Raw genomic sequence first — 25305 nt, 5'->3', positions numbered from 1 at the left:
TACAAAGCTTCTTAGCAAAGTCAAAGTATTAGAAATATATTGATATTCTGCACATCTTGTCCAGGGGCCTTACTGACTTCTGGTCTGGAGAGATGCTTAGATGACATTGCTGGCTGGACATGTCAGATCTTTCTCATCCTTAACCCATGGTAGGCGGAAGTGTTGCTAGCTACTAAGAATTGTTATGCGGAGTTTCTTCCCTTCCTTGATGCCTTTAAAACATGTTCAGTTAGTAAATAAAGTAATGAACCAGGTTAAGATGTCTAGTTTTATTTTTGTTTTTATCTTGCAACAGCAACATAAGCCTTTGTAATCATAGGCTGTGTCAACTAAAGTAATTTCTTAGAATTGCTTCCAGCAGTTCTTCTCTCTCACTTACAGATAGTACAGAATGTACCAGCATGCCTAGTCACTGGATTGAGCAATTGTGCGTGGTGAACTGGTGAAATAATTTTTAAGCTGGTCCTCTTGGGTTTTAAAACTTCTAATGAGGAGCCTGGAAGTATTTGAAAGATTCTCCATTAGTCTTGTCCTGGTAGGTTTCTGCTTTCTGACACTGTCCACTCCTTTAGGATTGGCTATCTCCTTAGATCAATGGGTGATTGAACCTTAGTGGCAGTATCCCCTGTGGATCTCCTTCCTCTCTGGGCATTGTTATTTTTTTTTATCCTCCCTACCTAATTTTGAAAACTGCCTCAAAACTTAATTTGGGTTCTCTCTCTAATAACCATACAATCTTGTTTCAGTTCCATTCTGCCTCTGTATAAGACTCCCTTGAGGCATCCCTAATGTGCCTATCGCCATGGCATCTAAGCGTCTGGCTCATAATTGGGACACACTAACTCTATCCATAAAATACTCTACTCTTCACCCTCCCTTTATTTATCTGCTAACATTCAAATTACTAGATCTATTTTTATAATCTGTCCATGAGAGTGCTGTGCTTTAGTCCCTGTTTAGTGAAGGAAAGCTTATGCAAAAAGTTGGGTCTTGCAATGTGTTCTGAAACCAAAATGATGGCATGTTGTTTTTTGTTTTATTTGGCTTTGTATTGTCCATTTTATGTTTGTCACTGTTTGTTTGCTTGGTGAAGTACCTTAAGTCTCTTTGTGAGGGTATGCAAAACACTATATGCTACGTTCTGTTAATGATATTTATATTTTCATTAACTGATTCTTCAGATTTTCATGTGATTCTCTTATTTATAACAATTCTAAGTGATATATAGATAGATATATGTCCCTTTAATGCTGTGTTTGGGCTCAGAATATTTTTCTGTTTTGTTTTTCTATATTACTAATAAACATGTTTAATTTAGATTCCTAACAAGAATAAATAAATACATTAGTTTGCAGCTTGTTCTAGAAATGTAATAGTTATTAAAGTAACTTCTGAAAGCCAACAATCAATTCTGTTTCAGGATAATATATTGTTTCACTGAATAACCTTGAAAGATGAATAATCTTAAATACATACAATATGCTGTAATACAATGAATATCACTAAAGTAAAGTCATGAGATAAACATCATTTGTTATGGCTATATGAATTACCAGTTGTAGAAAACTAAAGACTCTAGGGAGGAAAATAATTGAGATGATTAAATAGTTGGCTATGTTTTATTATTACATAAACAATTATCTCAGTTGGCTCTCTTCTCCTAGGGAGAGTACATTTGCAACAAATACAAGATTAATTCTGTGGCGTTTCAGTACTCATTTTGCCTTGTAGGTAGATGCTTACACAAATACAAAAGAAAGAAATATAATTTCAAGGATAACGGGATAGCTCAGTGGTTTGAGTATTGGCCTGCTAAACCCAGGGTTGTGAGTTCAATCCTTGAGGGGACCATTTAGGAACAAATGGGGGCAAAAATTGGGGATTGGTCCTGCTTTGAGCAGGGGGTTGGACTAGATGACCTCCTGAGGTCCCTTCCAACCCTGATATTCTGGAGACTGAATGTATCTCTCAGGATCAGATCTCTAGGTAGTCTCTTGCCATCAGTAAAGCATTTTACATCAAGTAAATCTATTGATATGGCAGCTATTTTAGATTGGGTTTTTGTGAATTATCAACATGATGAAACATTCATCAGTCACACTAAAATCTGTGGAAATGCCTTACAGATTGCCACTAGCCTGGTCTCTGCATGTAATTCTAAGCAAGCAGGAAAAGAACTGGAAAATATTGTTTTCTGGACACAGCTGCTTTTTAAATCCTTATTCAATAATATAAATGTTTTATGCTTAAAACTTCCTGATTCTCTATTGAGGTATAAATAATAACCCTCTCTTCAAGCTCCTGGAGAAGGTGATAGTGGAGGTGGTTTGCTTAATGGCCAAAACAGTAAGCAAATTTAGGATAATTTGGAAAATGTAAAGTTGTAATTTCACTAACTTTAAATCATTATATTCCCAGTCAGATCCAATGCTTGGATTTGCAGATAATAGCAACATATTGCTCTTTTCAGTGGCTTATGCCCTGTCTCCCTTCTGGAGCCATCTCATTTGGCCCTGTTCTTAATTGGCAGGAAACGGAATTAGGGCTCAGTATTTAAACAGAGTTCCAGTTATGCCAGCTTCTAATGCAGTATGGATGGGCGATTTGACTCCATCAGCTCACTGATTGATTGGCTAAACTATGTGAAACTGGCTTAGCTGGGACAAAGTTCAAACACATTTCATAGCTCCATTGTAGATGGGGGAGCCTTCTTTGACACAGGGCAGATGGGAAGCTCTTCATTTTCCCTTAGTATATTTTCATATTCTTTTAATTCATGAAGAAACCTGACTCTTTAGGTCAAGAAGGAGATTCTCATTAATTAATTAGGTGCTCTGTTTATCCACGCTGTAATTAGTATGTAGGATTCCAAAAGTAAGTGAGTTAAACGTTTAGGCAAACAATAATACAGACAGATTAGATACGGTACATCATTCTTCAAACAAAATGGAAGTGTTTTATTTTAAAAAAAAAATCTAAACACATTTCTTTAAATCTCCAAAAGGAAAAAGGTGCACTTTCTTTGTGTGTTTAACAATGTGAGGCTAAAACAAAACTATGGGAAAGGTTAGGATCTCTAAACTTTGAAATCTAAAACTATATCTCAAGTTAAAATAACGTGTTACGTAATGTTGCAAGAAATTATCACTCTATCACCTAACAGCTTCCTAAATCTTAAAAATATTTCATTCCATCTCTTCCTGTTTGTGGAACAGTTGAACTAGTAAAAGCTTTCTTTAATTGAATATAGACTATGAAATGGTCAAAATGTTTTTTGCTGAATTATTTAATCTAATTGATTAAAATTATTAATAAAAACAATCTTGGATTTCTTTAACAGTATGGAACTGATTTATTACAGCCTTTTAACTTGAAATGCATTGTTGGTGTTTAACAGGATGTGCTGTGACAGATGCAGTTGTTTTTCCAGGTTTTATATCCCCTTTATGTCCTTTTCTACTGATTGACAGTTGCTAACAATAATACAGGATCACTGCTCAGTGAAGAGGGGGGCACCAAAATTTACTTCCTGGTCAACAGGAGATAGTTGGGAGTAATCTGACCTATCCACTGCCTTTGTTCTTAGTGAAACTAAACCAGAGAAATTATAGCATGCAAAATCCTCAGTGCAGACCTTCAAATCTTTCAGATTCACTAGATGGCAGCATAATATAATGGAGTTCAAGGAAGTCTTTGCAGATGAGATTCCTGGACCCTGTAGAAAACCATCATTATTTCACAATTTGCATTTTACAATTTGCTAAAGATTAATTTATTTTCTTGGCAGGAAAACTAGTATATGAAAGAATTTTATCCATGTGTCTGGATAATCGCGGCTCTTTACCAGGTAACTTTGTGCCTGCCTTGTGCTATTCTTGTAGAAATGTGTAAATTTATCATGTTTACCAAGCTAGGTTTGGGATTGTAAGTAATTTCAACAATACATATCCTGAAACAAATTCAGTTTTGCTTCCAAGCTTTATAAAATAAAAACACATGGGAAGACTTTAGTGCATACCTCAATTCCTGTGGGAGAGAACTAGAGTTTTTAAATTGGGCCAAGCCAATGGTGTAGTAGAAAAATATTACCTTGTTAATGTCCTCTGAAAATAAATCAGTCTGCTCATGTTTGCTGAATTTGGATTTAGTTGCTGTTCCTAGTTTTTAACAAGGGAAAATGTCTATAACAGGTTACTTTAATCACTCCCACAACTTTACATAAGTTTACTTCCTTACTATAAATAACCCAACATAAAACTTGTGACAGTAAAATGTATTCATTTCCAGTTTTAATGATTCTCAACATTAGCAAAAAGAAAAGGAGTACTTGTGGCACCTTAGAGACTAACAAATTTTTTTTTTTCTTTTTGCGAATACAGACTAACACGGCTGCTACTCTGAAACCTGTCAACATTAGCAGGGTTTGTTGCGGGGGAGGGAAGAGTGTGTAACTTCTAGGGCAGGAGGAAATGGAAGACAACTGTTGGGAGCTTACTATTCCCACTCAATCCGGTTCTAAAACAAGGGAAAAAACTCTTGTCCTCTTCTCTCCTCATACTCTCATATCCTAAGCATCTTCCTACAGTTTTTCAGCATGCTTATAACATGGTTTTATCTGCACAGACAAGAATAAACCCTATTACCACACAGTTTGGCCAAAACCATGTTTAAATATGGTTATTTTCATGTTGTAGATGAGCCCATGCAAATTTCATTATAAAATAAAAGTATTTACCTTTGATTTCATCACAAACAGCTTGCAATACTAAACCAGTAGCATCATGAGAAACAAGTCAGTAATAATATTTTCTTTGGTGAGTTTTTTTTTTTTTCTCCTTGCTATTTAACGCTCCACCCCCTATGGACCGCTCTCTCCGGGTGAAGCAAGAGTCAAAATATCTTGGAAAGAAATCTCTACCAGCAATGATATCAGGAATGGGATGTCTAGTCCACCTGGGATGTCTAGTCCATCCCCCGCCATGTCGAGGCAGGATTAAGTATGCCTACACCATCCCTGACAGAAGTTTGTCTAACCTTTTCTTAATAACCTCCAGTGACAGAGATTCCACAACCTCCACACTTAACCTGTTCCAGTGCTTAACTATCCTTAAAGTTAGAAAGATTTTTCTTCATATCTAACCTAAATCTCCATTGCTGCAAATTAAGCAGATTACTTTTTGTCCTACCCTTTGTGCACACAGAAAACAGTTGATCACTGTCCTCTATATAACAGCCCTTAACAGATTTGAGTATTTTTATCAGATCCCCACTCATTCTTCTGTTCTGTAGGCTAAACATGCCAGTTCTTTCAACCTTTCCTCATAGGTCAGGTTTTCTAAATCTCTTATCATTTTTGTTGCTCTCCCCTGAACTCTCTCCAGTTTTTTCACATCTTTCTTAAAGTATGGCACCCAGAATTGAATACAGTGCTCCATCTGAGGCCTCACCAATGCTAAACAGAGCAGAACTATTACCTCCCATGTCTTAAATGTGACACTGCTGTTAAAACCTCCTAGAGTAGTTGCCTTTTTTGCCACAGAATCACATTGTTGACTCACATTCAATGCCCATATAGCTATGTCTGTTGCCACTTTCAGTATCCAAGATTTGAAGGGAGGGAAGTAGAGGGTATTCATCTTGTATAAGCACAAAGATAGGTATCAGCACAAGGATGAGTCTGGAATTATGACAGGTTTCAGAGAAGCAGCCATGTTAGTTTGTATTCACAAAAAAAAAGAGTACTTGTAGCACCTTAGAGACAAATTTATTTGAGCATCCGATGAAGTGAGCTGTAGCTCACGAAAGCTTATGCTCAAATAAATTTGTTAGTCTCTAAGGTGCCACAAGTACTCCTTTTCTAATTTGTTTTTGCACATTTCTCCATTTGTTAGCAATAAATTATTTATGTGTAGGTTAAATACCTTGTAGTTTGTTAATGTGTAATTTTACATACTATCTTTAGGACTGTATTTCATTCTATATCACTTGCTTTAGTGATAAGAAAAGAGAGTAATAAGTTATGAATCAGAAAAAGCATCCAAAGGGGTATGTGTGTGTGTGCTGGTAGCGTAGGGCCTGAGAAGGGAGCCTACATAGCCACTGGGAGGCTCCCTCCTCAGCCCCTATGTTACCAGCACCCCCAGCTATCTTCGAGACACCACTGACTTCCTGAGGAAACTACAATCCATCGGTGATCTTCCTAAAAACACCATTCTGGCCACTATGGCTGTAGAAGCCCTTTACACCAACATTCCACACAAAGATGGACTACAAGCCGTCAGGAACAATATCCCCGATAATGTCATGGCTAACCTAGTGGCTAAACTTTGTGACTTTGTCCTCACCCATAACTATTTCACATTTGGGGACAATGTATACCTTCAAATCAGCAGCACTGCAATGGGTACCCGCATGGCCCCACAGTATACCAACATTTTTATGGCTGACTTAGAACAACGCTTCCTCAGCTCTCGTCCCCTAATGCCCCTACTCTACTTGTGCTACATTGATGACATCTTCATCATCTGGACCCATGGAAAAGAAGCCCTTGAGGAATTCCACCAGGATTTCAACAATTTCCATCCCACCATCAACCTCAGCCTGGACCAGTCCACACACGAGATCCACTTCCTGGACACTACGGTGCTAATAAGCGATGGTCACATAAACACCACCCTATACCGGAAACCTACTGACCGCTATTCCTACCTGCATGCCTCTAGCTTTCATCCAGATCATATCACTCGATCCATTGTCTACAGCCAAGCTGTACGATACAACTGCATTTGCTCCAACCCCTCAGACAGAGACAAACACCTACAAGATCTCTATCAAGCATTCTGACAACTACAATACCCACCTGCTGAAGTGAAGAAACAGATTGACAGAGCCAGAAGAGTACCTAGAAATCACCTACTACAGGACAGGCCCAACAAAGAAAATAACAGAACGCCATTAGCCATCACCTTCAGCCCCCAACTAAAACCTCTCCAACGCATCATCAAGGATCTACAACCTATCCTGAAGGACGACCCATCACTCTCACAAATCTCGGGAGACAGGTCAGTCCTTGCTTACAGACAGCCTCCCAACCTGAAGCAAATACTCACCAGCAACCACACACCACACAACAGAACCACTAACCCAGGAAACTATCCTTGCAACAAAACCCGTTGCCAAGTGTGTCCACATATCTATTAAGGGGATACCATCACAGGGCCTAATCACATCAGCCACACTATCAGAGGCTCGTTCACCTGCGCATCTACCAATGTGATATATGCCATCATGTGCCAGCAATGCCCCTCTGCCATGTACATTGGTCAAACTGGACAGTCTCTACGTAAAAGAATAAATGGACACAAATCAGACGTCAAGAATTATAACATTCAAAAACCAGTTGGCAAACACTTCAATCTTTCTGGTCACTCGATTACAGACCTAAGAGTGGCTATTCTTCAACAAAAAAAACTTCAAAACCAGACTCCAACGAGAGACTGCTGACTTGGAATTAATTTGCAAACTGGATACAATTAACTTAGGCTTGAATAGAGACTGGGAGCGGATGGGTCATTACACAAAGTAAAACTATTTCCCCATGTTATTCCCTCTCCACCCCCCACTGTTCCTCAGACATTCTTGTCAACTGCTCAAAATGGCCCACCTTGATTATACCACAAAAGGTTTTCTTCCTTCCCCCCACCCTCCGTACCTGCTGGTAATAGCTCATCTTAAGTGATCACTCTCCTTACAGTGTGTATGGTAATACCCATTGTTTCATTTTGTGTGTGTGTGTGTATATAAATCTCCCCTCTGTATTTTCCACTGAATGCATCCGGTGAAGGTGAGCTGTAGCTCACCAAAGCTTATGCTCAAATAAATTTGTTAGTCTCTAAGGTGCTACAAGTACTCCTTTTCTTTCTGGAATTATGCCATCACTAGTTAGCATTTCCCATGAAGCTGAATTTGATTAAGGATTTAGCACTTTTGCTACAGCTCCCAAATTTAACAGTGGCAGTATTATGAGGCTTCCATTTCTAGATTATTAAACACTCAGTTGGAATATAGACATTTCCTTGTCAGCATATTATTCAAAGTGTGTCAAAGAGTGCCTTTCCTTGAAATAAAAGGAATACTTGTGGCACCTTAGAGACTAAAAAATTTATTTGAGCATAAGCTTTCATGAGCTGCAGCTCACTTCACTGGATGCATACAGTGGAAAATATAGTGGGGAGATTTTATATACACAGAGAACATGAAACAATGGGTGTTACCATACAGATTGTAACAAGAGGGATCAGGAAAGGTAAGCTATTACCAGCAGGAGAGCGGGGGTACGGAGGGGGAACCTTTTGTAGTGATAATCAAGGTGGGCCATTTCCCCCAGTAGACAAGAACAGTAGGAGGGGAAATAGTTTTATTTATTTTCCTTTGCTTTATGTAATGACACATCCACTGTAAGTTAATTGTATCCAGTTTGCAAATTAATTCCAATTCAGCAGTCTCTCCTTGGAGTCTGTTTTTGAAGTTTTTTTTATTGAAGAATTGCCGCTATACTTACCTACTTGCTGCCAGCTTTCATCCAGACCACACCACATGATCCATTTTCTACAGCCAAGCTCTATGATACAACCGCATTTACTCCAACCCCTCAGACAGAGACAAACACCTACAAGATCTCTATCAAGCGTTCTTACAACTACAATACCCACTTACTGAAGTGAAGAAACAGATTGACAGGAACCGTGGCCAATGGGAGCTGAGGGGGCAATGCCTGTATGCGCAGGCAGAGCCATTTGGTCGCACCTCCGCTTAGGAGCCTGAGGGAGATGTCACTGCTTCCGGGAAGCCTGCATCCCAAATCCCCTCCTGCACACCAACCCCCGTCCTAGCCCTGAGCCCTCCTGCACCCCAAACCTGGCCCCAGCCCAGAGCCTGCACCCACAACTAGAACTCTCACCCCCCCCCCCCCCCACACTCCAACCCTCTGCCACAGCCTGGAGCCCTCTTCTGCATGCCAAACCTCTAATCTGCAGCTCCACCCCGGAGTCCGCACCCACAGCTGGAGCCCTCACCCCCTCATCCCCCTGCACCACTGCACCCATAACCCTTCCTGCACCCATAACCCTGCATCCCCCTGCACCACTACAGAGCCTGCACTCAGAGCCCTCACCCCTGTCACACCCTACTGTCTCCCAGCCCAATGAAAACGAGTGAGTGAGCGAGGGTGGGATAGAGCGAGCGACGGAGGCGGGGGGATAGAGTGAGAGGGGGCGGGGCCTTGGAGAAGGGGCTGGGCGGGGGTGGGGCAAAGGTCTTTAGTTTTCTGCGAATACAAATTTGGCAACCCTAGAGGAGGTGAGAGTAAGGAGCGGGAGGGTGCAAGAGGACAAAGGCAGAGAAGACGATAAAGAGCAGTATTTGTCAGCTCTTCCATATGAGAATTTCATAGGAGTTACTTGTCTAGCTCTAAAATAATAATAAAGTATATTATGAGCTACTGGGTTGACATCAGGCATTAGATCAAATGAAATAAATCAATATTACTAGAAAATAGAAGTGGGGCTCTGGTTACCTAACATTGCTGCTCGCTCTGGGTTTGCAGTCGAGCAGTTGTCTGTATTGCTGGAAAGGAGATCCTAGAATTACATTGTCCAGTTCATTACCGTATGTTTCACTTCTTTTTAAAAGGAAATACTCAATGTACTGTTTTAAATAAATGTAACTAATGTAATTTATTTCAGAACTAAATGTAATATGCTTGGCTCTGGCTTTGTTTTTACAGATAATTTTACTCCAGAAAGTGTTAATGATACTGCCAAAGAAACCTGTTTAAACTGGTTTTTCAAGATTGCTTCAATCAGAGAGCTCATTCCCAGATTGTATCCTTTTTAGATGAGTTTGACTATCAAAATGGTACACTATGAAGTTTTAAAAGGAATTAAAGTAATATGAGAACATCAATTTCACTATGTTGAAAATCTAAACAATGATTATCACCTCAGGTTTTAGTCTGAAAATATCTGTCTATCTTATGTACTTACATGCCCCCCTCCCATCACAACATTATTTGATCACCTCTCAATCTTTAATGTATTTATCTTCACAACACCCCCGTAAGGTAGTGGTGTACTGTTATTCCCTTTTTTTTTTTTTTTTTAAACAGGTGGGGAACTAAGTGAGGCACAGAGAGGTTAGGTGACTTTACCCAGATCATACAGTCAGATTGTGGTGGAGCAGGAAATTGAACCTCAGTCTCCCAAGACATAGGCTAGTACCCTAACTGCTGGACCATCCTTTCTCTCCAGAATAGGAAGGCAAATGGAGCTCAACAATTGTTTTATTATAATTTGTATAATTTTTGTTACTATAGTGTCTGTCCAGGACCCCATTGTGCTGGCCACTATAGAAACACAGAAAAACAAGACAGTCCTTGCCCCAGGTTTTGCATTGAGAGTGAATTCCAACTTGTACTAAATCTTAATTGTGGTGTAGTTGAATCAGAAATCCAAGTGTCTATAGGATTTTAATGGTAACACAGACCTGTTAACTTCCAAAATTTCTGTTAACCCCATATTGATCTTCTCCTCCCAGCCCTTTCTTCTCCCTTTTTATATTGACCCCTTTAATTTTGTTTGGATTTTGAGCTTTGAAGTGTTTTCGAATTCTTTGAATCATGTGGTACTGTAGCCTGAGTGCCATGGTGGTGGCTGGGGGGTGTGGCAGCACACGATGATGATTGTTTATTAAGTAGAGTTTACATGCTATAAACTGGACATATTTGAAAACGAAATGGAAAAGCTATAAAAGCCACTAAACAAGTAGTGCAGTTAATGATATTAGGTCTTAGAGTACCCTTACCATGTGGTGTCCAAGAGAAATTAATTTCACAGCCAGGGAGTTGTCACAATTCAGGGCAACTGTACCTATATTTCCCCTCAGTGGTTTAGCAAGGGCATCCACTCTTGGCCTTCAGCTCCCCAGCTGTTGCCTCTCTTGGATGGAGACTCTTGTGTCTCTCTCTCTCCCTTGTGACTGGGATATTCTCAGGTTGCACAGTTCCCCTGCCTTCACTGTGTACTTCCAGCACCGAAAGGTTGCACAAGGGTACCTGCTTGCTCTCTCTTGAGAAACGGATAACAATGTAATTATTACAGATATGTTACAATGCAGCTCTTTCTAAGCAAGCCTACTTTATTCTTAAGGTATGAAGCATTACAGAGCAATCGTATTAAAAACAATAAAACAACTTACATGCACAGTAATATGCTTACCAGAGTTCATCCCAGCTGTCACATGGACTCTGGCAAGTCCAGTCTTTTAATACCCCATCCAAGGGTCATCTTTATGGTTACAAGTTCATTGGAGCTTCCCAACTCAGAACAAGCCCCCAGTCTTATGAGGCCTCATAGGTCAAGTCTTTCCAATCCTCCCCTAAGTACTGACGCCCTGCGTAGACCAGGAGTCCTTTTGTTGGAGCAGGAAGAAGGTTGAAAGCCCCCCCCCCCCCCCCCCCCAGGTTTTTATCTAAAAGTATTTCCTTTGTCTGTTGGTCTCTGGAGAATCCAATTCTAACCAGTATATGCATCTCTTTCTGGGGCTGACTTCAAAGGGTTGACAATGGAGGAAGTACATTAGCATTCCTCCTTCCTACGTATGTAGAAAAGGTACATACGCTGCCATGTAGGGTTGCCAACTTTCTACGTGCACAAAACCGAACATCCCTGCCCGGCCCCTCCTCCGAGGCTCTTCCTCTTCTCCAAGGCCCTGGCCCCATTCTCTCCATCCATCCCTCCCTCCCTCTGTTGCTCGCTCTTCCCACCCACACTCACTTGCTCATTTTCACCGGGCTGGCTCAGGGGGCATTGGAGTGTATGAGGGGGTGAGGGTTCTGGCTGGGGGTGCAGGCTCTGGTGTGGGACTGGGCATGAGGGATTTGGGGTATAGGAGGGTGCTTCAGGCTGGGAGCAAGGAGTTCGGAGGGCAGGAGGGGGATCAGGGCTGAGGTAGGGGGTTGGGGTGCAGGAGGAGATCAGGGGTACAGGCTCTGGGCAGCGCTTACCTGAAGCAGCTCCCGGAAGCAGTAGCATGTCCTCCCTCCAGCTCCTACGCAGAGGTGTGGCCTGGTGGCTCTACATGCTGCCCCGTCTGCAAGCGCTGCCCCTGTAGCTCCCATTTCCCGCAGTTCCTGGCCAATGGAAGCTGCAGAGCTGGCGCTTGGGGCAGGGGCAGCGTACGGAGGTATAGGTGCTGGAGGGGGGACATGCCACTACTTCTGGAAGCCTCATGGAGCCTGCTTTAGTCCCACTGTGCCACTGACCTGATTTGGTCATCAGTGCTGACCGGACCTGCCAGGGTCCCTTTTCGACTGGGCATTCTGGTTGAAAACTGGACACTTGGCAACCCTACTGCCACAACAACACATTAATGTACATACAGTACACCCCAAATGGGGTTAAAATAAACCTTATTGAATTAGGGCTATCTTAATTCCATAAGATTTGCTCAGTATATTACAGGATATTTTCAGTCTGTCAGAGTAGTAGTTTTGTTTTTCTTACAAGGAATACATCTTGGAATATTTTTCCTTAACTTGGTTTTGTTGTAGCTATGTGGAAGCAGCAATATTGAAATGCAACAAATTTCTGTCCAAAACGTAAGGCTAACATGCAGTTAATAAATATGGACAGCCAACAAATGGGTACATGTTAAAGTAGTATGTAGAGAATTAAGTATGAAAGTTCCACTATCAATAATGGCAGGAATCTTCTGTGCTTTTGGATGGGGCAATATTGATTGCTTTGGGCTCCTGATACAAATCCCATCAAGGCAGAATATTAGCACAGCTGCTGACGTACTTATGCATCCACTTCAGAGCACTTGCATAACTGTAGTATGAATGGAAAGTCGAGCATTTTTGGGGGGCGAGGAGGAGGGGTTTACAAAACTGAAAGGAAAGCAAAATTGAAAGGAGGTGGCTGAAGGTAAAGGAGAGGGTAACACAGGAAGAAAAATAGGTAGGTCAGTAACCAGGCTAAAGGCAAGCTGAGGAAACAAGGCAGAGGCAGTGAGCCTGGAAAGCAGCTGGGGAATAGGCTCCAAGCAGAACTGAATCAATATTGTTTTAAAAATAGCCCTTCAGGACTAACAGGCCTTTGCAGTTAATTGCTACAATGAATGCTATAATCTCAATGGCTCTACAATGACAGCTTGATTATTTTTGGGTCTCCCAGTATGGGCCCGATCACACTTGTGCCAGTGCAGGTGTGTGCTGGAGGGGTAGGAATACTATAAGCAGCCCACACCACCTGCATGTAACAGCTCTGTGGTGAGTCCCTCCTTATAACCATAGCAGGTGAAATTGGGAGTGAAGTGGGACCAGTGGATCTGTGACTGACTAGGAGATTCCTTGGCCATCATAGATCCACTGCCTCTGAGGCCTTTGGGCTTCTGCATCCCTGAGACTACATTGCAACCAGAGAGGAAGCTCCAGCTTCTCCAGCCTAGAGGAAAGGCTTCTTTCCTTCCATCAGTCCCCCAGCTCTTTGCAAATCTCCAGTACCTAGCCTGGCTGCTTCTAAGGGTAAATAGTATAATTCATGTCTAAGATGTTACTTAGAGAACTAGTTAAATTTTACTTCTAAATTAGACTTTGTGCTAATATGACTTTTCTTGATTCTTTTAATTCTTGCTCACATGGAAATTTAATAATGCAGCCTTTTAAGTTATCATTATGCGCTGTGGTGCTCTGATCAATTCATAAACTTCAAAATTTAATTTTTCAAAAATCTTAACAGGGGAATTTCAGAATGTCTCCCGCGACTAACGTCTATGATTAGAGGAATTGGAGATCCACTGGTTGCAGTCTATGCAAGAGCGTACCTGTGCAGGGTAGGCTATAATTTAACATTATTTAAAGTGAGCTTACATCAATGGTATATTTCTCTCTTACTGCAGCCTCACCTGCCAAAAAAGGAAGATTTTAATTAGTGGCAGGTTTTCTCTGGCCCAAAAAGCAGCCTGTTCCTCCTCTTAGAAAATTGCAAGGCAGGATAACTTTTCCATTATAGTCAGAATTTGAAAACCTGCTGCATAATTGTCTATAACAATCATAGTAATTAAAAACTAATTTTCCAGGCTTGTCCTGCCAGTACTTCCTGCTGAGGGAAGGGGGAAATTGGGGACTGAGTCATAAAGAAAGCTTGTAGCTTTGTGGTATTACAGATTGCTATATTAGTATGTCTTTTCAGAGGTACTGTACAAGCTTTCCTTCTACTTGAATTCATTGTCTCCCTGTTCATGCCACGAGAGCATCTACTTTTGGAGGATGGCTTGATGAGCTTCATGGTGAAAAAGAGTTAATTTGATGTCATGTTTTAAAAACTAGGGGGTTGCACACTTTGTATCTTGCGTAGGCTGAGCTTATTACACGCACTAGAGGCTCCTTGGTTTCCCCTATAAGCGCCACCCTCCCTTCCCCCTCTATGTCAGGGATTTGCTGCAACTCCCTCCAATTGCTCCCTGCCAGGGTTTCTGTGTGCACCCTAATTCCCTCTCCTCCCATGCCATGGTCCCCCATTCCTACCTCTTTGCTAGGTGCGCTGTGTGCCCCTCTTTCCATCATATAAGTCCTCCCAATTTTCCCCATAAGGGAGTTCTGTGTTCCCCCATTCCAAGATCCCCATTCTTCCCCCTATGTCAGTGGTTCCCAAACTGGGGTTCGCAAAATGTTACAGGGAGTTCTCGGGTGAGGGAAAAAATCCCTAATGGCGGACAGAGCTGTCCCTAGGGATCCCAGGCAGCATGGGGCCAGCAGCCTGGAGCCCCTGGAATTCCAACAGCTAAGCAGATCAAAGGAAGTATATATCACGCTAAGGAGATTTAAACTTCAAGACTCCTTATAAGAAATGGACAGGGAGATGGATATTTTTTGCTGTTTTTAAAATCAAATAGGCAGCTAGTATTGGTTTAAAATTATTGTGAAGAACAAGTTTAAGCTTTGTTGTAACGTGCGTTGTTTGCCTGGACTGCTCAAGACCTGAATGCTTATGTAGGAAGAATTCTTTGATTTGGCTTCTTAAATACCTTCATGCTGTTTCACATCTGATATTCCTTGATGAAACATAGGAGCCTCAACTTATAACAGGTTTATTCAAGTGATACAAACTACGAAAGTGAGATCTTGGAAGAATGTTGCCGTTTTCATAATGTAATAAAAATACTGTAATGATAAATAATAATTAATGATAAATAGTGTGTAATAAGCATGTCATAAAAACAAATTTTATATGTCCAAGATCACTGCTTTTATAATTTATACTCGGGTAAAGGAGAAAATCCCTGGAAATATTCATTTTTAAGAGGGGGTTCGCGAGACTTGACATTTTAGTGAAAGGGGTTCACAGGTTGTTAAAGTTTGGGAACCACTGCCCTATGGTAAGCACTCTTTGTGCATTCCCTTCCCCCCGATGCCAGAGTCTCTGTCTGCCCTGCCCCCAGTTGCTCCCCAAGGAATTCTGTGTGTGTCATTCTCCCTCCCACTATGCCAGGTGTGTGCACTCCCTCCTCATCATTATTATTCTTTCTGTCTGGGAGATAATCATCCAGGGTGTCATCATATTAAACTCTGTTGTGGGGGGATGAGCAGAGGTGAGATGTTATACTGGAAGGTATTAATGGGTGCCATCAACCACTTGTTTGATCAACAGACAATTGCATAGGTGCTGAAAGCTGTGGCTGTGCTAGTCAGATGGCAGCAGCTACATGTACCCCCCCTTTTCCTCCTTCCAGTTTTCCCCAAAATCAGAGGGGTTCTGACAGCTGATGTCTAGACCATTCCCTGAAATTTTGGAATTGATCGGATGCATTGCATTACATGCATATGTACAGACAGAAATGCTGTCAAATTGTGTAAGGCCTTGACAGGTTGGCCGATGAAATGTTCCAGGTACCATCACATTGGATGTTTGTGGCCTTAACAGTCTGCCATAGGGTATGTTTTTAAAATAAGAAAAGAAGTCTTGGTCCGGAATGAAAGCAGAAGTTAGGGAAATAGACTCCCCCCTAGCAGGAGGTAAAATTGTGACACACAATTCTGTGTGGTCATCTACTTGCTTTCTGTTAACACCTAATTAATTAAAATAAAATTTCAAACTGACCCTGGTTGGAATAAAAACCTGATAAAAACTAACAGTTCATAAATAATGAAGCTGTAGTGCAGACACAAATAAGATCTGTAAAGCAGCAGCATCGCTGAATAGAGGTATCTCTGCTGTTGAATTGAATCAAAGAACCAGCTCTCTCTATGGAAAGTTCATAGGGCAGTGTATTTTTTTTAAGCTTATATGACTCAAATAGAAACAAAATATAAAGGCTAGAGATGCTTGGTGTAGGTAGGTGGTGGGTACTTGCAGTTCCCGACAAAGTCAGTGGGAGTGGCAGGTGCTTCTCAGGATCAGGCCTTGGTTGAGCAAAGTGATAGGGGAGGAGTCTTAGAAGCTGTTGTTTGTTTGTTTGTTTGTTTGTTTGTTTTTTAAAGTAACTGACTTATAGCTTTTTCATGAGTCATTTGTGTTCCACTTTCTCTTCTCTTACACTTGCACATAACAAATTTTTTTTACCTTTTTTCTTTTCTTAAAAATTATAGTAAAAAATACCCTGCACTTAAAAAATCGTTAGTTAGGTTGCAAAATCAAGCACTCAAGAATTAGGAAAGTCCAGACTTAAAATTACCTCTGACCCCTTAATTCACCCCCTTACATGTTTATGCATTACAATAGTCTTTAATTACACGGTCCTGTACTATTTTTTTTTTTTCACGGGACCCCTACTTCATTCAGTGCAAGGAATGGATGCACCAAAGGGCAGCCTTAAATATGGCTTTTCCTAACATTTGAATGCTAGTTTTTTCTCTTACTGGTCATGAACACATACTAGGTTCTCAACAACCTCGTTTAAACACAGTAGTAGCTAGCTCAGTTCTGGTCTCAATGGATGGGGCCATAATATCACTGCCTAGTGAGTCGGGGATAACGATGGGCAAAAAGCACTCTGTTCAGTACTCTGCTATAATATCTTCATCTTATTGATATGCGTGTGAATATACTTATTCCCCGGTGAATAACTCTATTTCATAGCTGAAAGAGGATGGTAAGTGGTACAGATACAATTTTTCTCTTTCTTCGAATGTAGGTTGGGATGGAAGTAGCTCCTCATCGTAAAGAAAGCCTTAACAAGAATTTTTTTGACTTCCTTCTAACATTTAAGCAAGTAAGCAAATATGTTTGTATTGCCTGAGTGATGAAATAAGGATGTTCCTTGAGCAACTGATGATGAAAATACTTTTTATGAATCTTTTTAAAAGTTCTAGAATCTAGAGTTGTAAATATTTTTGAAACTGTGAATCTGAAAAAAATATAATTTCACCAGCCAATAGATGTCACCAGCAAAATTGATGTTTACTAGATTGAACTCTTTACCTTTACTGTGGTATTTCCTATATTTAGAATGGGAAATACTGCACATATTGTGGTAAATTTAACTACTGTACATGCAATATGCCCAAATTTTAAATAGTGCCCACTCTATATTTCTTCCAAATACCGGAAAATATGCAGAATACTTGTTGAGCATACTGTGTAATTCATATACCCTGGTCTTTCAAAGCTTTCAATTAACCTATAACTTGAAGTTTTGTTTCCAGTTTCTCATAGCCCCAGCCAGACACCTTTTTTCCCCCCCGTGGCAGCTCTTTCATCTTTTACTTCCTTTACAGATGCATGGGGATACTGTTCAGAATCAGCTGGTAGTGCAGTGTGTGGAGATTCCATTGTATTTGACTCTCTACTCTCCTGCTATAGATTGGATTTTACAGTGTATTGCGTACCGTGCTCCCGAGGTAAATGACGTAGTCACCATGTAAATAAATGCTTGATAGTTAACTGGAACAAAGAACATATACAATATCTGATTTTTAAAAGATGTTAGATTCCTATGGTAATTGTTCATTGCAAGGCTATTTAGTAAATATTGATGTAGGACCTAGGATGCTATATTCAAACTTGAATTGAAAAATGACCAAAGCTTATGTGAGTGATATTATTAACAGATATAGTTATAGTGCTGTAAATATACACTGGGCTTTACATAGCTAGTTAAGATACATGCAATGCTCTGAAGTGCCTACATTCTAAGTAGCCATAAATAGTATGAGAGTGAGAGTGCTTGAAAAGACAAAAAGGCCAATGTGAAAGGAATAGTAAGTGTAAAAACAAAACCATAGTGAAGGAGGCGTAAGTGGATTCATAATTATTTTTAGTTGTAGATATTAAGTTTAAAATTATAAGGCAAAGTTGAAGAATAAATGTAATATTACACAACAGACTAAAATAAGTCAGCTTCATTATTCCACAAAGCTTATTTCCTTTTCATAGTTTTAATATAAACGGAGATGCAGAAACAGAACTGTGGGTATAAGTAAATAAAAAGCAGGCAACTTCTTCTCTGTCTGATATGACTCTTGGGATAAATATATAGTACGAGTAGAAATCAAAATTTGTACCAGAACAAGTGATTGGGAAATTTTATCTCAACCACAATAATAATAATAAACCGTATTTTCTAAGGTGAGCCTATCAGAAGATCTTTAAATTCCCAACAAAACATGAAGTGCATCTGAGACAATCACAATCTGATGCAGAATTCTGAAGAAAGTGGAAATAATAAAAGTTGACTTAAAAAATAACTTTCTGAAAATATAGGAAGCTAATAGTTCCCCTTTGGGTAAAGAAGGGCTCCAGAAAAATATTGCCCTCTAAACTGGGCTCCAGCAATGGGCAAAGTACAAGTAATGCAGATCAAGGGCAGCATACAGGTAATAGGTGTATGTATGAAAGAAGTGCTAACAAGCCTTAACAGTAATCAAAATGAGTAGTGCCAATATAAAGCCATTCTTGTTGTAGTACATGTTTACAGATTATGTAGAATGTAAATGCTTTTAAATAATGAAGATACTAAAGACATTTTAAAGGTGAAACCTCACCCACATGAAAATGCACATCTGATTGCTTTGTACAGGACTCTGCATAACATGTCTCCTGAGGCCAAATTAGAGATCTTTGATTCTGCATCAGAACCCCATGATGCTGTTCTTCGCACTGCTTTATCAACTTTTTTTATTTATAAACGTGATCAACATAATATTATAACCAGCCTAAAAATAGTCTGAACCAGAAATTAATTTCTAAGGAGACATTACAACACTTCATCATTTGAGAGGAAAGCTGAAGGAAGTCCGATCATGAGGAGAATTTAAATCTGCTGTGATTTGTCTCCTTGTTTAAAGCAGGGATGGGTAAGCTATGGCCTGGGGGCCGCATCTGGCCCTTCAGACACTTTAATCCGACCCTTGACCTCCCACCAGGGAGTGGGGTCTGGGGCTTGCCCTGCTCCGGTGCTCCAGCAAGGAAGTGAGGTTGGGGGCTTGCCCTGCTCTGTGCAACTCCCAGAAGCAGTGTCATGTTCCCCCTCCGGCTCCTACGCATGGGGCAGCCAAGAGGTTCTGCACGCTGCCACTGACCCCGCAGCTCCCATTGGCCACGCCTGGCCGCACCTTCGTGTAGGAGCCAGAGCGGGGACATGCCGCTGCTTCTGGGAGGTGCTTGAGGTAAGCGCCACCCAGAGCCTTCACCCCGACCCCCTCCTGCACTCCAACCCTCAATTTCATGAGCATTCATGGCCTGCCATACAATTTCCGTACCCACATGTGGCCATCAGGCCAAAAAGTTTGCCTGGTTTAAAGGCTTGTTTAAAAATTATCTTCTTAGAAATCAGCTCTTTCTCATTTTAGAGAAGAATAGACTAAACCACAATAGATATGAGCATACATTTTAAAACTCTTGTACACAGAAAAAATATATGTATATTGGAAATAATAATAATAAGCAATTATATTAAAGCACAAATGAGAACATTTACATTTATAGTCAATACTGCATTTTCTTTTTTACTGTCTCATTGGCTGGTATTATCTTGCTTTCTTGATCTTCTGATTCTATTCAGTTTCTTCTGTCATACTGATATAAGCTAATGAGGAAAAATTTGGTAAGCTTTGGGCTTTGTAATTGCTTAACATAGCCAACAAGCTACTTAAAACTTCAATCAGTGTTTCTGCATTCTACAGTAAAGAGGTAGTAGTAGTCATCTCTCTTGCCAGAGGTAATTGACCATGTCATTTTTCAGAGAGAGAACCTTTTCCAGACATGACTAAAGATCTGGAAACTCGACTTTTATAAAATAAAGTAGCAAGTCAGATTAAAATGTCACTATATCCATGCAATATATTTGTTTTATATTGCACCACCCACAATATTTTCTTTTGACTAGATGTAGTGTTAAATAAGATGATTGGAATGTAGTTGCTATGTAATGAAATTCACCTCTAGCTAATGTACAGTTTTCCAAAAGCTGTGAGAATGTTTTATTTGGGTGGTCCACAATTTTTATTTGAATAAAATCACTGTTCTAGATTCTGCTTACCGAGATGATGGAGAGATGCAAGAAACTGGGGAACAAGTAAGTACTGCATGGTCAACAGACCATGAGTCAGAAATCTAAATCTTATGTTACACTTTTATAATCCAGTTCTTTGTATAATGTGTCTCATTTTATTTTGTTGCAGACGTACTTTATTAAACTACTAAAACTGAAATGTAGTATCTGTGCTCCCTGAATTTTTTTTCACCCAAAATTCCAGTGGATTTGGCTGTGGCAAAAAGGTTAATTGACCCAATTGTCAGATGAGCTAGAGTTCAGCCATGATACTTTGTGCTCCCAGTCATTTCCTTTGAGAATTACACATGCTACATTTTCTTCTGTTCCCCTTTTTTACTTTTGCCAGTTGGCCAGTATGTGTATACTGTGAGGGAGGTTGCAAGCAGGTGACTGAACAGTGCCATTTTAAGGCTAAGAATAGCCTTCCAAGCCTGTTCCAGGAAGAATGTGCATTCATTCCTAGTTAACTAGTCCCTGTCTGAACTAGAAAAATGAGCAGAAAATGGTTTTCAAATACAATTCATCCCATCTCCATACCTTAACCTGAACTGGAATGTGGTTTGGCCTGGTCTGCACAGGTTTACCTGTATTTCGTGACTGATTCAGAAAGGTTAATTGCTAGTCTTGAATCCTCTTTCTGAATTGTGTGAGCATGGTTTAGCCCAAGTTATACTGGCTGGTTTCAGTTTGGTTTATTAGGTGGGCTGGGAGGAGATCTTTGAAAATTGTTTGCAAACATGATTAATTTTTTTTACTAAATAGTGAGCTAGTGTAATCTGCTTTGAGTGAAGAGCCAGAAATGCATTACCCTTTTAACCAAAAGAAAGATATTGTAACACCAAACATGTGACTGAGTTAAGGAGTGGAGAAGTTTGACTCAAAATCAGGGGTGAGGAGGCAAAAATCATACTTTTAGACTCATTGTATTAGGATCTGTCTATAGATTTTTGGTTCATTCTACAGTATTTGTCTTTAAATTAAATAGTTTCTAGTCTTTTGGGTTGTGAAGACAGATTTTCTGCTTAGTCTGTGCACAGCTCTCTTGTTTGCTTCGCAGCAAGGCAAATTTCACAATGTAGCACCAAGAGAGCTGAGAAATTTCCTAGGTGTTTTAATGGAGTGTTACTTTCAGTCTATTTTTGACCTTTTAAATGCTTATGTAATGTAGCTAATTGGAAATTGAATTAACTCTGCTCTGACCATTGTTTTGTAGGTTAATAACGAGAGGCAAATTTCTGCCCTCTTACGTGCACCGCATTGAATATTTTAATTTATGTGGTGGTTTTCATTGCTAAATTTTGAATCCCGAGCCCTTCACTAACTACATACATGCAATATCACTATAATTCAGCCATCTCTGGGTGAAAGGTAGCAGCCAACTTGTGCAACATGCTGTGGACAACAGCTGGTGGCATGGAAATGTGTGAACAAGGCCAAGGGCAAATTCCTACTAAGTGCTATGTGATCACTGTAATCCCATTCTCTTCTTCTGTTCTGCAAAAGACCCCCACACAGTAAATTGCACAGTATTCACTTTATTGACTTCAAAAGAATGAAGGACTGAGTGTCGACTCTGCTGGGGTTACAAGTCAAAATGGAAGTTGTGCAGATGTATCTCAGGGCAGAATTTGGCCCTGAATATTTGTTTTAAAATGCTGTCAAATTGAGTTACTTTTTCTGAAGTGCAGTACATTGGATTGCCTCTTCAATAGCTAACTTACAATATAAATTTTAGGTTTCAATTATTACATCTGTAGACAATAATAATCACCTTTACTGTAACCATATGGATTTATTTCTGTTCTACCAGCTCATTTAGTAGAAATCAGCCTCGCAACAACTGCTTTAGTTAATGCAACAAAGCTTCAATGGAGACTGTTGCCATACCAAAAGATACTTCCAATTGCAGGGACTTCAGACAGAAGAAGAAAATAGAATAGTTCAGCAAATGTGCAAAAACGATCCCAATATTACTGTTTCTTTTTATTGACTAGCCAATGGTCTCCAGCTTGGTGAGTGATGTGCCAGTATTATAAGGAAATCTGCTCTCTGCTAGTGATAGCTTGGAAGAAAGTTGATCCTTAAGTAAGAAATCTAATGTAAAATTTATTTTAAAGACAATTAAATGATGTTTTCCTTGGAGTTAAGCAAAGAAAGTACAGGCTGAGGTTTTCTACATATCCTGTGCAGCATTGCCAAACTTCATGTTTTCTTGTTTTGCCAACAAATTACAGCCTTGATCAACCCATCACCCAAACAGGTAGAAACTGAGTGGTGTTTGATTATTCTTTGAAGTTCAGATTAATGTAAACTAGACAATGAAAATTGGCTTAATTTATGGTGAGCTGTGCTGATTTGTATCCTGTTCCTTCTAGTGCCTTGCTGTTGAATTCAGTGATGTCAGCATTCAGAGCGGAGTTTATTGCTGCAAGGTCTATGGATTTTATTGGCATGATTAAAGAGTGCGATGAATCTGGATTCCCCAAGGTAAGTTTTTGCAATTTAAAGCAATCCTTATTCATTATCTTGCTGAGTGCTTTATACTTTTAGCTAGTTGTCTAGATAGTTCACACAGGATTAAAAAATGGGAACTCTCTGCTGTGTAGAATAAGGTGATTTAAGATCTAGAACATTAAGTGATTTCTATTCCAGGGTCCTGAATCCTTTACGAGTGGGAGGGGTCCACTGAGAATGGAGACAAGAACTATGTCTTCTGCAGTAGCAGTGAATGGATCAAAAAGAGGCCTTTTGCAGTTTATTTGTAATAAGGAAGGGGCTGTTATTAGCCAGTCAATCCCAATGCTGGAAAGAAGTGCTGGGAATTAGTTAATTGTGGCTTCCTTCACACAGCATGCAACTCTACTCCCGGAACTTACTTGTACTGCTTTAAGGGGCTTAATCCTGCCCTATGAAGCCAATGGGAGTTTTGCTGTTGACTTCAATGGGAGCAGAATCTGACTTCTGGGTGTGCTAGTTTAGAGCCTTTCTTCAGGAATCTGCCAAATAAGCCCTGGTCTACACTAGGAGTTGAGGTCAAATTTAGCAGCATTAAATTGATTTAACCCTGCGGCCGTCCACATGATGATGCCCTTTTTTCCGACTTAAAGGGCTGTTAAAATTTATTTCCTTACTCCACCCTCGACAAGGGGATTAGCGCTGAAATCGGCCTTGCCGGGTCGAATTTGGGGTACTGTGGACACAATTAGACTGTATTGGCCTCCGTGAGCTATCCCAGAGTGCTCCATTGTGACCGCTCTGGACAGCACTCTCAACTCAGATGCACTGGCCAGGTAGACAGGAAAAGGCTGCGAACTTTTGAATTTCAATTTCCTGTTTGGCCAACGTGGCAAGCTGCAGGTGACCATGCAGAGCTCATCAACAGAGGTGACCATGATGGAGTCCCAGAATCGCAAAAGAGCTCCAGCATGGACCGAACGGGAGGTATGGGATCTGATCGCTGTATGGGGAGAGGAATCCATGCTATCAGAACTCCGTTCCAGTTTTCGAAATGCCAAAACATTTGTGAAAATCTCCCAGGGCATGAAGGACAGAGGCCATAAAGGACCCGAAGCAGTGCCGCGTGAAACTTAAGGAGCTGAGGCAAGCCTACCAGAAAACCAGAGAGGCGAACAGCCGCTCCGGGACAGAGCCCCAAACATGCGCTTCTATCATGTGCTGCATGCCATTTTAGGGGGTTCAGCCACCACTACCCCAGCTGTGTTCTTTGACTCCTTCAATGGAGAGGGAGGCAACACGGAAACAGGTTTTGGGGATGAGGAAGATGATAGCTCACAGCAAGCAAGAGGAGAAAGCGGTTTTCCCAACAGCCAGGAACTGTTTCTCACCTTGGACCTGGAGCCAGTACCCCCCGAACCCACCCAAGGCTGCCTCCTGGACCCGCCAGGCAGAGAAGGAACCTCTGGTGAGTGTACCTTTTTAAATAGTATATATGATTTAAAAGCAAGCATGTTTTATGATTGATTTGCCCTGGCATTTGCGGCTCTCCTGGATGTACTCCCAAAGCCTTTGCAAAAGGTTTCTGGGGAGGGCAGCCTTATTCCATCCACCATGGTAGGACACTTTACCATTCCAGGCCAGTAGCACGTACTCGGGAATCATTGTAGAACAAAGCATTACAGTGTATGTTTGCTGGCGTTCAAACAACATCCGTTCTTTATCTCTCTGTGTTATCCTCAGGAGAATGATATCGTTCATGGTCACCTGGTTGAAAGAGGGTGCTTTTCTTAAGGGGACATTCAGAGGTGTCCGTTCCTGCTGGCGTGTTTGTCTGTGGCTGAACGGAAATGTTCCCTGCTGTTAGCCATGGGGAGGGTGGAGGGGCTAGCCGCGCGCTGAGGGGAGGCAAAATGCGACCTTGGAACGAAAGCACATGTGCTATGTATGTAATGTTAACAGCAAGGTTTACTGTGAAAGAGTGTACCCATTGTTCTATAAAATGTGTCTTTTTAAATATCACTGTCCCTTTTTTTTTTTTCTCCACCAGCTGCATGTGTTTTAAGGATCACAGGATCTTCTCCTTCCCAGAGGCTAGCGAAGATCAGAAGATGAAAAAAAATGCACTTGCGATGAAATGTTCTCTGAGCTCATGCTGTCATCACACTGACAGAGCACAGACGAATGCATGGAGGCAGACAATGTCAACGTGTAGGAAAGCACAAAATGACCGGTAGGAGAGGTGGGCTGAAGAGAGTAAGTGGCGGGCTGAAGAGAGGGCTGAAGCTGAAAGGGGGTGGC

At 40.8% G+C, this 25305-nt stretch overlaps 1 protein-coding gene across 7 annotated transcripts in view; it reads left to right on the top strand.

Moving 5' to 3' along the window:
* Nucleotides 1-25305, top strand: part of VPS35L (VPS35 endosomal protein sorting factor like) — a 111114-nt gene that overhangs the window by 23242 nt on the left and 62567 nt on the right. For 6 of the 7 annotated variants that reach the window (XR_006274817.1, XM_038419887.2, XM_038419885.2 and 3 more), the window contains exons 9-16: nt 3788-3847; nt 9785-9881; nt 12608-12655; nt 13797-13890; nt 17191-17268; nt 17774-17896; nt 20525-20571; nt 22926-23037. Coding sequence is in view for 6 of the 7 variants with exons in the window: in XM_038419887.2 (XP_038275815.1) it covers nt 3788-3847; nt 9785-9881; nt 12608-12655; nt 13797-13890; nt 17191-17268; nt 17774-17896; nt 20525-20571; nt 22926-23037 (659 nt within the window). In the remaining variant the exon portion in view is untranslated. The remainder of the gene's footprint in view (nt 1-3787; nt 3848-9784; nt 9882-12607; nt 12656-13796; nt 13891-17190; nt 17269-17773; nt 17897-20524; nt 20572-22925; nt 23038-25305) is intronic. The other variant, XM_043493993.1, reaches the window with a different exon arrangement.

This window comes from Dermochelys coriacea, chromosome 10 (assembly GCF_009764565.3).
Source record: "Dermochelys coriacea isolate rDerCor1 chromosome 10, rDerCor1.pri.v4, whole genome shotgun sequence".
NCBI classification, from domain to species: domain Eukaryota; kingdom Metazoa; phylum Chordata; order Testudines; family Dermochelyidae; genus Dermochelys; species Dermochelys coriacea.
This window is presented reverse-complemented; position numbering and strand designations above follow the sequence as displayed.